Source organism: Carcharodon carcharias, chromosome 2, assembly GCF_017639515.1.
Source record: "Carcharodon carcharias isolate sCarCar2 chromosome 2, sCarCar2.pri, whole genome shotgun sequence".
NCBI classification, from domain to species: Eukaryota; Metazoa; Chordata; class Chondrichthyes; order Lamniformes; family Lamnidae; genus Carcharodon; species Carcharodon carcharias.
Genome location: NC_054468.1, coordinates 40,164,536 through 40,181,212, shown reverse-complemented (window position 1 = coordinate 40,181,212; position 16,677 = coordinate 40,164,536). Strand labels below are relative to the sequence as shown.

Sequence of the window (16,677 nt, the reverse complement as noted above, 5' to 3'; positions counted from 1 at the left end):
ACAGGCCAGCGAGTGGTGCACTTCGCTGAGTTGTATGTTTGATCTTTGGGCCTCACTGTCACTTACCTAGGTACTGGGCAGGTGTAAACCCAGTATGGATTATATGAGGATATGGCCAGACTATGGGACTGATCAATGATGCCCGAGTAGAATATTTGGTGTAACACACAAAAAAATATAGCAACTATGGCTGCATCCTGCTTTCTGAGATTCTGACATGCAGCTGTCAGCTCCAAATGAGTGTCCAGGATATTTGCTGAGGAATCAGCTGTAAGTGGAAGTTGATTTAAAGCACAAAGTAAGTAAATAGATTCTGCAGTTTTAAATCTATTTCCAAAAAAAATGACTTCTCTCCTGATTTGTTTTTTGTTCTGGTGTTTAGATTTCCTTGAGCCTTTGTGTCCATTGTTCTATTTTTATTTGCTCCCCCTGCCCTACACTGCACTAGCGCCAATGGGTTTTTCTTGGGGGACTCCCCTTACTTGACATCCTCGGAAGGAGGATAGTGGAGAACAACAGTGGAGGGTGACAAATTGAAAAGTGAACATTTGACCACAGGTCAGTCCTGCTGTTGTTAAGCCTTGTGACCAGGAAATGTGAAGAAGTGAGTAGTGTAACTGTTTATATTATTCAGCATTGGTTTGTGGACATTATTAGATATATTGCAGCAGAGCAAGAAGAGGAGGAGAGGTTTGCCTTGGGTGCACAGTGAGTTAAGTCAAAGATGATTTGCAGCATATAGTACCAAAGGAAATTGCTTCCTGCAGTACATTGTGTTATTTTAAGTATAATGTAATTTACATAACCCTGCTTTGTCTGTAATCCTCTCTTTGCCTTATTAACTTGTCTCTTTGGAAAGCATTTGTTGCATATATGTTTCACACCTTGCACCTTTCCATGATGTGCATATGGACAGCTGCTTTATCTTTGAGTTTACATTCTGCAACATCTGACTTCTTTTCTGGCCCTTCTTGCAGTTGACACAAAGTTGACCAGTTTGACCATTTCAAAAATGAGCCCTTGAGATTCATTTGTTGACAGCAACAGGGAAAGTCAACCAATAAAGTTTTGGAGTGAAAATTTAACCATGCACTTCCAGTTGCAATTTTGGAGCCATAATTGACAGAAATTATGGTCTCCGAGTGCTCATTTTTGTGAAATGTACTCCTGAAACAGGGCAGGAGCGGGCACAGTGGAATTTTATCCCACTATTGCACACAGGCATTCTTGGATGTAAATTTCAATGTTTTTATCCTATTGCTGAAAGACCAAGGCAACACATCCTGTTTTTCTTTTCCTCCCATGTCAAAGAAGTTTTAATTCCTAGCATCAGTAAATATTTTGCTTGGTGCTTGAGCACTTTGATTTTTGGCTCTGAAAGCAAATAACTTTTGTGATAGAACTTTTGTCCGCATCGTATGAAATACCCCAAAAATGATGTTTGTTTAATTACTATGCAGTAGATAAATTGCTTTACAGACACCTTTCTGAGGTATGTAAATAGGATTCCTTTAGCTCAGGATTGACCAATCTTTTTGGGAGGGGGGGGGCCATATTTCAATTTTTTTCTCAGTCAAGAGGCCAATGATAAAATTTTGGTAAAATAAGGTTTCATATTACATTAAAGATGAATCTCAAAGCAATACAATTCAGAAAAGAGTAATTAATAAAAATGCCCATGAAAATGTGCAGCTGGTTTCACAAATAAAACTTTTTTTTCTGCCCTTTCACTTAAGAAGCAGAGCTAGAGAGAGACAGACTAGACCCCAGGGTCGCCAGGAAAAGGGGTGGGGACCGGGGCCAAACTAAGGAGGTGGGATTATGTAACACCGACCTTGCTTTTGCCTCTGGCAGCACATATTGCATGTCAGCCGTGGTGGAATTCATTTGAAAGCAGGGTCAGAAGCAGGTTGACTTTCAGCCTGGGTTTTCCTCCTCTCCCGAGCTGCTTTTTGATAGAGGGAGGATGAGGAAGGCACGTTATGTGTTTCCGGCTCAGTCCAAGTCTCAGGCAATGTGAGAGAGAGGCACACACTCATAGGCAAGCTGACTGCACTTGTACAACATTCACTGGTAGCTTGCCAATTTGTAGGGCAGGATATTCAGCAGGCCCTTGGAACCTTTCTTCCACCAATAGCAGGACTGAAATAGTTTAACAATTACACAAAATCCACATAGAACAAGTACTCTGCCAAAGTGTTCAGCTACTACAGCTTTTAATAAACTTCAGGCAAGTGGGTGAGCCCATTTCTCTTGATAGTTCTTATGCCCTCCAGTGGAATATTAATTGGGTGTTTCATTGCATTCTGGTGGTGGGCGTTAAATAAGATTCACCTATGCTCTGACAGCAGCAAGCTGCAACTGTGGTGAATGAATCATGAGATGCATGACATGTAATGTGTGTCCCTGCACATCAGAGCTGTATAAAGACTGCACTCCAGTTCTACCCTTGAATCCACTTATATCTTGAATTTTTTTGTTAATTTTAAATCCCACATCTTACATTGTTGCTCATCAACATAGAAAGAATTGGCAGTTATCAGAGAAATCAGTTATACTAATCAAGTTCATAACATTGTCTCTCTAATGCAGACAGGTGGCTGGAATATCACAGGTCCTTGGGATAAAGACAACTTCATGGAAGTGCTGAAAGTGGTCTCTGGGACATACAGAGCTGTCCCCTTTTTCACGGTCTATGTTAGTGCAGACTCCAAAAGTTCCAACAGCAATGTCATCCAGGTATGTAGGCTAGTAATGTGTGAAACGGTTCAACATTACTCAGTGCAAAATGTGTAAATATTCACATTTGTTGTGAATATTCTTTAGTCTTTCATAATACCGTTACCACTCCCTTTGTCTTGTGTTCATGACATCTTTGCCATTTAATCTTTCCTGACCTCTAAGCTATCCCTGATATTCCATTTTGCTCCACCTGCTCCTCCTCACTTTTTCAACAGCATAAAACCCATCACACTTCTGCCTCTCTCCAGTTCTGAAGAAGAGCCGCATTAGACTCAAAACGTTAACTCTGTTTCTCTCTCCTCAGATGCTGCCAGACCTGCTGCATTTTTCCAGCATTTTCTGTTTTTATTTCATATTTTTAGCATCTGCAGTATTTTGTTTTTATTCACATTTACTTATGAACATATACGGTGGAATCTGCCATTTAAGACTACCCATTCTTCTGTGAAAAGGTGATCTCTCAAAACTGGTTCTTCATTAGAAGGAGATTGCATTAAGCAATGTAGTGTTCATAAATGCACATCTCATGTCAATGGTTGATTGAATAAAGACCAGTTGTTTCCATATGATGTAAACTGGCACAGATTGTCAAACGCTGCTGATGGGAAATACCAAGTGTGAGTCTCGGTTCAAGGGATTTTAACTTGAATTTCTTAATCACAGTAATTGCTTCTTGTATGCCTATTTCAGCAATTTCTAATAAATTGTCGATTGATAAATCTTGATCACTTCAAGAAATATAACTTTTTCATTTTAATAAAGAGGATGGAAGAATTTATTGCCCGTAATAGCTATTTCAGAGCACTTTCTATCAATTGTATAATCCCTGCAAGATATTTTAATAATTTTTCAGTTCTAGGGCAGAATTTTATATTCCCTCGCCAATGGGTTTGTAGGTGGGTAGGGGGGAGGGGGTTGATGAGCATAAAATTGTCAGATGGCCTTCCTGACAGGTACCCGGTCCCCCTTACCTCTCTGGAATTTTATGCTCGGATGGGCGAGGCCTTGCCCCAATTGAGGCCGTTAAGTGGCCAATTATTGACGACTTAGGGTCATCTCCTGCCCAGCTTCTATTTTAAGGCTGGTGGAAGGAGTCCAGCCACCTTGCCTGCCCTCCCCACCCTGAGACCCCCAAAACGTACCTGGCCCTGGAATCCTGGGACTTAGGGCGGAATTGTCCATGCCTGCTGGTGTCGGCCATATTTGGTGGTGGGAGCGGACATATAGCAAGAAGGCCAAAAATCGATTTCACAATGTCATGAAACCAGTTTGCGATCATCCATTCAGATGGCAGGTCGCACCTCCAGTCATTGGACGTTGGGAATCTCATTGTAATACGTCTGCATATCATTATAAGGTTAGCCTGCCGGACTCATCCCCCACGCTGGATTGTACACCCTATCACGCCAACGTGTTTCCTGACAGCACATGAGCGATGTGCAGCTGGCAAGCTGCACTTCGCTAGGGACTTTGAAGTTTGTTTGCCAACGTTATTTCGGGCAGCACTCAGTCATTAGCACTAGGCTTCGCAGACTGTACCGCACCACTTTTAAGGGGGCTCATGGCAGGTCTCTGCCTACCAGTCCAGCCATAAGGCTTTGTATGGCTGCAGAGCTAGGGCTTGCTTGGGGAATGGGGAGAAATGGCCTCAGCAAGGGAAGAGGCTGCAGGGTGAGGGCTGTTCTGGGGAAGGGGGATATCCAAGGGTATGTGTGGGGGGGGCACAAGTTGATCTGTTCAAGTGGCCTCAAGATGCTGAGGATTGAGGATGCAGTCTCCAGAGGAGGCCAGATGGAGATGTCAGGGTGTGTGCGAAAGACTGAGTGGTGATGTCCCATGAGCTGGCAGTGAGTGGGATGCCAGTGAATGTGTGATGGGCTGGAGTGAGAGTTTAGAGTGATGAAATGGTTGCCTTACCCTGGTGGCATGGATGAGGTCATTCATCCTCTATCTGCATTGGATGGCCAACTTCTTCTGTGCAGCATTGGCACTGATCACCACTGCCGTCGCCTACCAAGCTGGAGTTCTGCCCCTCCTGCGGCCAGATCTGGGGTAGAGGACATCATGGCAAGCCTCCATGACATCCAAAAGGTGCTCGAGGAACATATCACCAAACCTGGGGGCTGCAGTCTTTTTGCCTTTCAGGGCCATCCTATCTTCTGTGCAGCAGTCCTGGGCTGGAAGCACAGAGGTGTGCATGTGGCTGGACTTTAAATATGGCACCCAGCATGATTAAGTGGTGAAGGCGTGGTGGGCGAATGAGAGACCCCCCATTGTGGAAATAACAACTTTCTCAAGAATGCATAATTAATGCAGCAGGTTTGGGACGATATGGTGTGAAAACCGGCAATCACAAATCTGGGACAATTCCGCCATTTGGCTCCAGGGACTGCTTGCAGTCCCAGTTCTAGTCACTGCAGCTTCTGGCACTGCACAGACTAGAGAGCTATCGACCAATCAGATTGACCAGCAACTCTTTAAGGTGGAACTTTCTCCTTAGTGAGAGATGGAAGGATGTGTTTCCCGCTGATTCTTTGGGTGGCAGGAAGGGAGACCCCACCATCTTAAAAATCCTGGCCCTAGTACAATTAGCAAGTAAATGATGATGATTAGTAGGAATAATTATATTGAACTGTGAGTTTCCATCTACAGTTCAACATAGGATAAATGTAACATGGGGGAATTAAGAGATGTGCAAGAGCATCATAGGAAGACCAATTACAATGAGTTGTGTTCTGGTTCCTGGTTTCACACTTTTTATGCCTCCACAAATACACTTTTAACAGTAGAGTGGATATGTTGGCACAGTCATTTATATTGCTGGGCTTGTAATCCATTGGCTTTCCTATTGATCCAGGGATGAGTTCAAATCACATCATGACAGCTGGGAGATTTTAAATTAAGTTAATTAAATAAATCTGGAATAAAAACTCCTATCAGTAACAATGTCAAACTATTGGACAGCTGTAAAAGCCCATCTGGTTCACTAATGTATTTTAGGGAAGGAAATCTGCCATTATTTTTTAACCAGGTCTGGCATGCATGTGACTCCAGACCCCAGCAATGTGGTTGACTGTTAACCGCCATTTGAAGTGGTTGAGCAAGTCATTTGGCTGATTCAAATTATTACAAACTAATAAAAATCAAACTGAATGGACCACTTAGCATCACCCTAGACACCTTACACGTCAAGGACACAACCGGCCCAGTTAACTCTACAAACTCCTATTCATTAACTTCTGGAGACTTGTGCCAAATCTGGGGGACATTAGTGAACTAGAGGGGTCTTTACAACTGTCGGACAGCATAGTCAAGCAATAAAAACAAAAAACTGCGGATGCTGGAAATCCAAAACAAAAACAGAATTACCTGGAAAAACTCAGCAGGTCTGGCAGCATCTTCTCCGCCGCTGCTGCCAGACCTGCTGAGTTTTTCCAGGTAATTCTGTTTTTGTTATAGTCAAGCAATAGTCTAATATAGTCATACTTACATAAATACATCTTTCAACCAACATCCCAGACTCCTCCATCACCATACCTGGGTATATCCCATCTCACCAGCAGATCCACTAGAGGGTGGTGGCACAAGAGTATGTAGTCAGGAGGGAGTAACTGTGCGAATCCTCATTATTGTCTCTGGGTTCTCATGCCATCAGGTCAACCATGGGCAAGGAAACATCTTGGTAATTACCACCTACCACCCTCCCTCAGCTAATGAATAGTACTCCTCCATGTTGAATGCCACTTGAAAGAATCACTGAGTATAGAAAGGGAACAGAATGTACCCTCTGTGTGAAACTTCAATGTCCGTCAGTAACACCACTACTGACCAAGTTAGCAGAGTCCTCAAGGATGTAGCCACCAGACTGGGCTTACAGCAAATGGTGAGAGAACTAACACAAGGGAAAAATCTATTTGACCTCATCTTAAACAATCTACCTGTCACAGATGCATCTATCCATGGTAGTATTAGTAGGGTGACACCGTACAGTCCTTTTGGAGGCTGTGGACTCTCACCAGCAGGAGAATAGTGTTCCACTATATTATCTCATGGCCAGCATATCTCTTATTCTACCATTACCATTTAGCCAGAAACTCAACCTTGGTTCAGTGAAGAGTAAAGAACATGCCAGGACCACCAACAGGTGTACCTAAAATGAGGTGCTAACCTGGTGAAACTATATCACAGTACTACATGCATATTAAACAATGGAACCAGCATGCTATAAATAGAGCTAAGTGATCCTACAAACAATGGATCATATCAAAGCCTTACAATCATACCACATCCAGCCATGAATGATGGTGGACAAATAAGCAACTAATTGGAAGAAGAGATTCCACGTACAAGCCCATCCTCCGTGACGGTGGGGTCCAGCATATGAGTGCAAGAAACAAGACTGAAGTGTTTGTAACCATCTTTAGCAGATGTGCCAAGTGGACAATGCCTCTTGGTCTTTTCCTGGGGTCTCCACCATCACATGCCAGTATTCAGCCAATTCAATTCACTCTCCATGATATCAAGAAACAGCTACGCGTTATGGGGCCTGACAACATCCTGTCTGGACAGGTGGTCTCCATAAGTAGCCACACCTCTAACCAAACTGTTTCAGTACAGCTACAATGTTGGCAACTACCCAACAAAGTGGAAAATTGCCCAGATATGTCGTGTCCACAAGAAGCAGGACTAATTCAATGCAGCTGATTACCGCCCCATCAGTCTTATCTCAAACATGAAAAAGTGATAGTAAGTGCAGCTGACAGTGCGATCAAGCACTTCTCACCAACAGTGTTCACTGCTGCTCAGTTTGGGATCTGCTAAGATCAATTTGCCCCTGATCTCATTGTAGTCTTGGTCCAAACATGGACAAAAGAGTTGAATTCCAGAGTTGAAGTGAGAATGACTGTTCTTGACATAAAGGACATCATTTGACATTATTTGATCAAGTGTGAGTCAAGGAGTCCTATTAGAATTTAAATCAGTGGGAGTTGGGGAAAGCTTTCCATTAGCTGGAGTCATACCTAACACAAAGGAAGATGATTATGATTGTTGGAGGCCAATCATTTCTGTTCCAGGACATTGTCGCAGGACTTCTTCAGAGCAGTGTTCTTGGCTCCACCATCTTCAGATGCTTCATCAATCATCTCTCCATCGTACGGTTAGAAGTATGGATATTCACTGATGATTTCAACTACTCAGATAATGAAGCAATCTGTGTCCGCATGCAGAAGATCTGGACGACATTTAGGTTTTGGTTGAGAAGTGTCAAATGACATTTATGCCATACAAATACCGGGCAATCACAACCTGCAACATGAGAGAGTCTAATCACCAACCATTAATATTCAAAGGTATTACCATTGCTGAATTCTCCCACCATCAACAGTGTGTGTCACCATTGATCAAAAACATTGATCAGGAACTGCTGCATAAATACTAAGGCTAGAGGAAAAGGTCAGACACTGAATATTCTATAGTGAGTAATTTACCACCTGACTTCCCAAATCTTTTCCACCATCTATCTACAAGACACAAGTCAGCAGTGTGATGGAATATTCTACACTTGCCTGGATGAGCACAACACTCACAACACCGTATAGAAAAAAGCAGCCTAGTTGATTTTCATCCGTCCACCACCTTAAACAGTCGCTCCCTCCACAACTATGGCCCTGTAACTGTGGCACTGTGTGCTATCTACAAAATACACTGCAGCAACTCACCAAGTCTTTGACAGCAGCTTCAAACATGTGACCTCTGTCACTATGCAGAACAAAGGCAGCTGAGGCATGGGAACATTACCTACAAGTTCCCCTCCAAATCACACATCATCCTGACTTGGAAATATTCCCTCATCTTCTGGGTCAAAGTCCTGGAACTGCCTAGCTAACAGCACTGTGGATGTAGCTATACCATATGGACTGCAGCAGTTCAAGAAAGTGGCTCACTTCCACCTTCTTGAGGGCACTTGGGACAAGCAGTTAGTGAATTGATTCCCACATTCCATGAGTGACTTAAAAAAATTGTGGCTTTTATTTTCTATTTCAGGTTGATCAATCAGGCTTGTTTCTTCCATCTCGTGATTATTACCTAAACAAAACAGCTAATGAAAAGGTAATGTATCATAGCAAAATTAAGATGCAAATTTATTTCTATTTATATCTTTTCATCTTAAAGGTTTTTTGCAGTGGGGAAAGGAGAAGGCGGGTGCAAGGAGTAGTAAAAATTATTTTGATTTAGGTTTAAATGTGTAAGCTATATGTAGATCTGAGCATATGTCGAATTATATGTTGGTGACCTACCTTAATTTGTGACTATTTAATTGACACACAGTTTCCAATTGCTTACTAACTGACCAAATTCAATAAGATTTTTACAATATGTAAACAAGTGAATGGAAAGTTTTTTAAAAAACCCTTGTGTCAAATAACAGGTCCAATTTTTTGATTATGTATGCAAGTATATTGTATACATAATTTTATGAAGTGATGTGAATTTGGACTTGTAAAATTTAGCTGAAGAGGTATTTCCAGATGAACTGTGCCATTTGGAAATTTCATTAAGTAGTGAGGTGAGCACTATTGGGAGCTGAAGCTATGATGAAACATCGTAAGCCTGGTTTTAGTGTTCAGGCACTGACATTGTATATCAGACTTTGAAATCCAATGTAAATCAGCTGCTGCAAAATTCTCCTTATTTTGGACCCCTTTTGCCAGTACAGTTGGAGCAGATGTTGAGATGATGTCTTGTGGAATTTCTCCCTCCTGTCTCTATTAGCATAGAACTTTGGCAGCAGAGGTGGTCAGGGCCTGCCTGCTTTCTGCTTCCTCCTCAACTATCGGGGAGTAGGAAGAAGAACCGAGTGAGGGAAAAGTGCTGCTTTGGTGAAAACCAATGGCAGCACCAATTGGAAGTCCCCCCCCACACACTTTGCTCTGCTGTATACTTTGATGTCACTGTACACACTGACCTAGATGCTATGGCAGCATTGGCATCATGGAAGCCCCTACCAATGTTATACTTCACTTTAGGCAAGCTCATTTACAGTTCTACCCAGTGGAGAGATCTAAGCCTGTGGTAGCCAATTGAGTTGTTGTCTTGGACATTTATAGATGTCCTGATTTTGTTCAATGTGCTTTATCTTGTGTACTGCACTTTCTTAAATGTTTTATAGGTACTGAATGCATACCTGGATTATATGGTTGAACTGTGTGTACTTCTGGGAGGAGAACGTAATTCAACCTACACTCAGATGCAGCAAATATTGGAGTTTGAAACTATTCTTGCAAATATCACAGTTCCACAGGATGAACGTAGGGACGAAGAGAAAATATACCACAAGATGACCATTACAGATTTGCAGGTACATAAGTACAATGGCCTTGGTTTGAATTGGATATTTTCTGTTGCATTTCTGAACAACAGCAATAAGTTGGAAATTTAAGAAACAATTACATCAAATTGACACCATAAAATTACTGGGAAATTGAAAGGCAATTATAAAACTTTTCTCGTGTGGCAATGAAACTGTCATTCCGCATTTGTCATGCCAAAGCTTCAGTTAATTGTATTAAACCATGTTATGCCATGTGCTCCAAATATCAGTGCTTTTGCCAAAGGAGCCTGTAATATTTGGATTTAAAAGAAGTTCTTGAATGCTGCAGCTTGCAATAAAAAGTGGGAATTTGTGGTAATGGCAGGAAAGTTGGCTAATTGTTCAGTAGTGACATGTGGGTAAAACTCTATTTGATGCTGAAGAGTTGGAAGTTTGCTGTAGGAGGTGCAATGAAATAGACAACCTATTTAGGCTGAAGGACATCTTCCAGCAAAAGCACAGATACTTGCTCCCATGGAGGGAGATTGCTCGTGCAGTCAATGCAGTTACCCAGGCCGATCATACTTGGCTGCAAATGAGAAAGAAATTTATTGGTATCAAGAGCAAGGTGAGCATAATTATACTCATTAATGTTGCTCACATTTCTTGTGGGGCCCAAACCTATGCTTGTAACTGTTGTACCCTCTGAAAGTTGCTTTTTCAAATTGAAAACATCATGGCTATTTCCTGGATAACAACAAGAGACCTAGAAAATAATGTTTCTGTGGACAACTACTACCTCATTTAACTGATGCAAACTGTCCTTGCTTATTAAAGGCTGTAAGATTGATTAAAGAAACCCTGATGCCCACACGAATACCATTTTTACCTTCATGGAACACTGCCATTCTGTGAAAGCTCTCTGTTTGTCCTTTCCGCCGGGAAAGTGATGAAGATGTTGCCCCTTCTAAGCATGGAGTTTGCTCCTTCCCTGATACATAAGCATTGCAAACTGCATGATGTAATAGATGCTTCCTGGGGTCGTCAGAAACAAGCCATTGTCTGTCCTTGTTTCAGGATGTATTTGAAGTAGATGATTTACCCAGATTTGAAAGCACTATAAAATACTTGGGCCTAGAAATTCTGCAAGGATTATCCAAATTTCCCTATATAACCTTGGCATTAGATTTGTGGGGGTAAATGGTAATGTCCATTGTCATTGAAACCACAAGTTGGCAATGGACTTTATAATAGCCTCTGAAATGTTTTGGAAATTTCCTGGCTGACAGTCTGATGAATTCAGCAATTGCTGGTGTGCTGCAGTCATCTTTCTTTTATTGGCTAGGGTGCAGAAGTTCGCATTCTTGTTTCTCTTCAAAAGGACATGAGATGGCCCTTCAGTTAGCAGAGATGATAATGTAGTGGTATTGTCGCTGAACTAGTAATCCACGGACCCAGTATAAAGTTCTGGGGACCTGGGTTCGAATCCCACCACAGCAGATGATGGAATTTGAATTCCATAAAAATCTGGAATTAAAAATCTAATGATGACCATGAAACCATTGTCGATTGTTGTAAAAACCCATCTGGTTCATTAATTCCCTTTAAGAAATGAAGTCTGCCATCCTTACCTCGTCTGGCCTACATGTGACTCCAGACCCACAGCAATGTGGTTGACTCTTAAATGCCTTCTGAACAAGGGGAAGGGCAGTTAAGGATGGGCAATAAATGCAGGCCTACAAATAAACGATTCAGTTCAAATGAATGAATAAAAAAAATGGAATTCCCTTGAACTCACTATATAAATCATGCGTTGGAGCTTGGCGGGGTAAGATGCAGTGATGGTTATCTTCATCAGTCTGTTTGACTTCAGTGACTTGAGTTTTTTTTTTGATCCATTTTGTTTGGGAGTGGCAGGCAAGGCCAGCATTTATTGTCCATTTCCAATTATTTTGAGAAGGTGGTGGTGAACCAATTACATGCACCCCTGCAGTCCCTGTGATGTAGGTACACCCACAGTGCTGTTAGGTAGGGAGCTCCAGGCTTTTGACTCAGTGACGATGAAGGAACGGCAGTATAGTTCCAATCAGGATGGTATGTGGTGTTCCCATGCACCTTCTGTCCTTCTCCTTCTAGTGGTAGGAGATAAAGTGTTTGGAAGATGTTGTCGAAGAAGCCTTAGTGAGTTGCTGCAGTATATCATGTAGATGGTACATACTGCAGCAATGGTTTGTTGGGGTGGAGGGGGTGAATGTTTAATGTGGTAGATGGGGCGCCAATGAAACAGGCTGCTTTGTGCTGGATGGTTTTAAATTCTTGAATGCTACTGGCATGCTGCACATTTGGGAATGTGAGAATATTCCATCACAGCCCTGGTGGTTTTTATGTGGCTGGTCCAGGCAAGTTTCTGGCCAATGGTGAACCCTCTCCACAATGTTGATGGTAGTAGATTCAGTGATAGTAATGCCCTTGAATATCAAAGGGGGAGTTAAGATTAGATCCACTCTTGTTGGAGATGGTCATTTCTGGCACTTCTGTATCACAATATTATTTGCCACATTACAGTCTATGTCTTAATGTTGTCCAGAACCTGCTGCATGCGGGCACAGACTGCTTCATTATCTGAGGAATTGCAAATGCAACTGAATATTGTGCAATCATCTGTAAACATCTCCACTTCTGACCTGACGATAGCAGAAAAATTTCTGATCAAACATCTGAAGATGTTTGGATCTAGGACACTGCCCTTAAGAACTCCTGCAGCAATGTTCTGGAGCTGAGATAATTGGCCTTCAAACGCAGCCATTTTCCTACTTGAGAGGTATGACTCCAGACAGTGGAGAATTTTAAGCCTGATTCCCATTGACTTCACTTTTACTCAGGCTCCTTGATGCTACACTTGGTCAAATGCTACTGTGATGTTTAGAACAGTCACTGAGAGAAAAAAACCTAAGAATACATCAACAATCAAGACTAGATGTTACAAAGGTAACTAAAAGACAAAACTGAAGATGCTTTATCTGAATGCACGTTGCATTCATAGCAAATTAAATGATTTGATGGCCTGCACTGAAGTAAATAAATATGATCTGTTAACAATTACGAAGACATGGCTGCAGGGCAACAAAGATTGGGTCCTTAATATTGAAGTGTACATGACATTCAAGAAGAATAGGAAGCTAGCTAAAGGTAGAAGGGTAATACTGTTAATCAAAGAGAGCAATATTGGTGCAATAGTTAGAGATGACCTTGGTTCAGGAGATCAAGATGTAGAATCGGTTTGGGTGGAGATGAGGAATAGGGGAAAAAATCATTAGCGGGATTGGTCTACAGGCCCCTGTGGCCACAGTGTAGGACAAAGAGAAATTAATGTGTGCTTGTGACAAAGGAATGACAATAATCATGGGTGATTTTAATCTACATATAAACTGGAAAAATCAGATTGGCAGTAGTAGCCTGGATGAGGAGTTCTTAGAATGCTTTCGAGAGAGTTTCTTAGAGCAGCATGTCCTGGAACCAACCAGAGAGCAGGTTATATTAGAATTGGTATTGTATTACGTGACAGGATTAATTAATGACCTCAGAGTAAAGGCACCCCTAGGTAGTAGCGACCACTATATGATCATCCAATTTGAAAGGGAGAAGAGTGGGTTTAAGACTAGTATCCTAAACTTAAATAAGGGTAACTATGTGGGGATGAAAGCTGAGCTAGCTGAAGTGAACTAGGCTAGAGGATAAGTCAATAGAGAAGCAGTGGCAGACATTTAAGGGGATATTTCAGAGTATTCAGAATAAGTACATTCCTACTATAAGGAAAAATTCTAAAGGGAGGACCCACAAACCGTGGTTAACTAAAGGTGTTAAGGAAAGCATCAAACTTAAGGAAAGAGCATACAACTCCGCAAAGATGAGTGACAGGACAGATAATTGGATAGAATATAAAGAATGGCAGAGAATGACTAAAAGGTTAATCAGGAGAAAGAAATTAGAGTATGAGATGAAGCTAGCTAGAATTGTAAAAACAGTAGCAAGACTTTCTACAGGTACTTAAAAAGGAAAAGAGTAAGTAAAGTGAGTGTTGGTCCTCTAGAGAGTGACAGTGGGGTGTTAATAGTAGATAATAAGGAAATGGCAGAAGAAATGAACAAATATTTTGCTTCTGTGCTCTCCATAAAGGGTACAAAAAACATTCCAGTAATAGCTGCAAATCAGGTGGTGAACTGGAGAAAGGAACTTGGTGAAATTGAAATCACCAGGGAAACTGAGCAAACTGATGGAGTTGCGGGCTGGCAAGTCCCCGGGTCCTGATGGACTACATCCTAGGGGCTTAAAAGAGGTTGCTAATGAGGTAGTAGATGCACTGCTGTTAATTCTCCAAAATTCCCTAGATTTTGGAAAGGTTGCATCAGATTGGAAAGTAGCAAACATAACCCCTCTATTCAAGTAGGGAGGGAGGCAGAAAACAGGAAACTATAGGCCAGTTAGCTTGACGTCTGTTGTAGGGAAGTTATTAGAATCAGTCATTAAGGAGGTTATAGCTGGGCACTTAGAAGAGCTCAAGGCAATAGGGAAGAGTCAGCATGGTTTTGTGAAAGGAAAATCATGTTTAACCAATTTATTGAAGTTTTTTGAAGGTGTAACATGCACAGTGGATAAAGGGGAGCTTGTTGACATACTGTACTTGGATTTCCAAATAAGGTGCTGCATCAAAGATTATTACAGAAAATAAAATTGCATGGTGTAGTGGGTAACATATTAGTATGGATAGAAGATTGGCTGGCAGAAAGCAGAGAATATGCATAAATGTTTTTTTTTAAGATTGGCAGGATGTGACGAGTGGAGTTCCACAGGAGTTTGTACTGGGGCCTCAACTTTTTTACGATTTACATCAATGACCTAAATGAAGGGAGTGAAGACATGGTAGATAAATTTGCAGATGACACAAAGATAGGCGGGAAAGTATATTGTGAAGATGACATGAGGTTGCAGATGGATTTAGATAGATTGAATGAGTGGGCAAAGATCTGGCAAAGGGAGTTTAATGTGGGAAAATGTGATGTTGTTCACTTTAGCAGAAAGAACAAAAAAGCAGAGTATTACTTAAATGGAGAACGGCTGCATAATTCTGAAGTGCAGAGGGATCTGGTGTTCTAGTATGAGTCACAAAAAGTATGCAGGTACAGCAAGTAATTAAGAAGGCTAATGCAATGCTATCCTTTATTACAAGAGGGATTGAACATAAAAGTAAGAATGTTATGCTTCAGTTATACAGGGCATTGGTGAGACTGCACTTCGAATATTGTGTGTAGTTTAGGTCTCCTTATTTAGAGAAGGATGTAGTTGCATTGGAGGCGGTTCAAAGGAGGTTTACTAGATTGATACCTGGAATGAGTGGGTTGTCTTGTGAGGAAAGGTTGGACAGACTGGGTCTGTTTCCACTAAAGTTTAGAAGAGTGAGGGGTAATTTGATTGCAGTATACAAGATTCTGAACAGCCTTGACAAGGTGGATGTCGAAAGGATGTTTCCTCTTGTAGGTAAGTCTAGAACTAGGGTGCACTGTTTTTAAAATTAGGGGTTGACCTTTTAGGACAGAGATGAGAATTTTTTTTCTCTCAGAGGGTTGTGCAACTTTGGAATTTTCTGCCTCAGAAGGTGGTGGAGGCGGGGTCATTGAATATTTTTAAGGCAGAGGTAGTTAGATTCTTGTTAGGCAAGGAAATCAAAGGTTATTGGGGTTAGATGGGAATGTGGAAATCGAAACACATGAAGATCAGCCATGATCTTATTGAATGGAGGAAGCTCGAGGGGCCGAATGGTCAACTCCTGTTCCTATTTCTTATGTTCTTACTCTCACTTCACTTCTGGAATTTAGCTCTTTGATCCATGCTTGGGCTAAGGTTATAATATGGCCTGGAGTCAAATGGTCCTTTTGTACCCAAAGTGAGTATAAATATGCAGATTACTGGTGAGTAAAAGAAGCTTGATAACATTGTCAATGACATCTATCACTTTACTGATGATTAAGAGTAGGCAGATGTGGTGATAAGTGGCTGGATTTGAATTTTCCTCTTTTTTTGTGTTTAGAGCATACTTGGGTAATTTTCCATTTTGTTGATTAGGTGCCAGTGTTATAACTCTACTGGAACAGCTTAGCTAATGGTAGGGCTAGTTATGGAGTGCAGGTCTTCAACACAACAGTTGGGATGTTGTTGAGGCCCATAGCCTTGACTGTATCCAGTGCACTCAACCGTTTCTTGACATCACATGGAGCAAATCAAATTGGCTGAAGACTAGCTTGTGAAATGGTGGGAATCCACAAGGCATCTGAAATGGATCATGCACTTGTTATTTGTGGCTGAAGCTGGTTACGAACGCTTCAGCCTTGTCTGTTAGATAGATTTCTGATAGACAAGGGAGTCAAGGGTTATGGTGGGGTAGATAGCAAAATGGAGTTGAGACCACAACCAGATCAGCCATGATCCCATTGAATGGTGGAGCAGGCTCGAAGGGGCTGAATGGCCTAGTCCTGCTCCTAAGTCCTATCTTCCCATGTCTGTTGCCCCCACATGTTGCACTCCCTATCATTAAGGATGTTCATGGAGTCTCCTCTCATTTGTTACTT

General features: G+C 41.7%; 1 protein-coding gene across 1 annotated transcript in view; it reads left to right on the top strand.

The window, feature by feature from the left end:
- The window catches only part of LOC121271826 (endothelin-converting enzyme 2-like), a 138,463-nt gene that overhangs the window by 77,672 nt on the left and 44,114 nt on the right, over positions 1-16,677 (top strand). Inside the window, exons 6-8 of the mRNA XM_041178127.1 lie at positions 2,593-2,739; positions 8,788-8,853; positions 9,914-10,102. Of these exons, the coding sequence (XP_041034061.1) occupies positions 2,593-2,739; positions 8,788-8,853; positions 9,914-10,102 (402 nt within the window). The remainder of the gene's footprint in view (positions 1-2,592; positions 2,740-8,787; positions 8,854-9,913; positions 10,103-16,677) is intronic.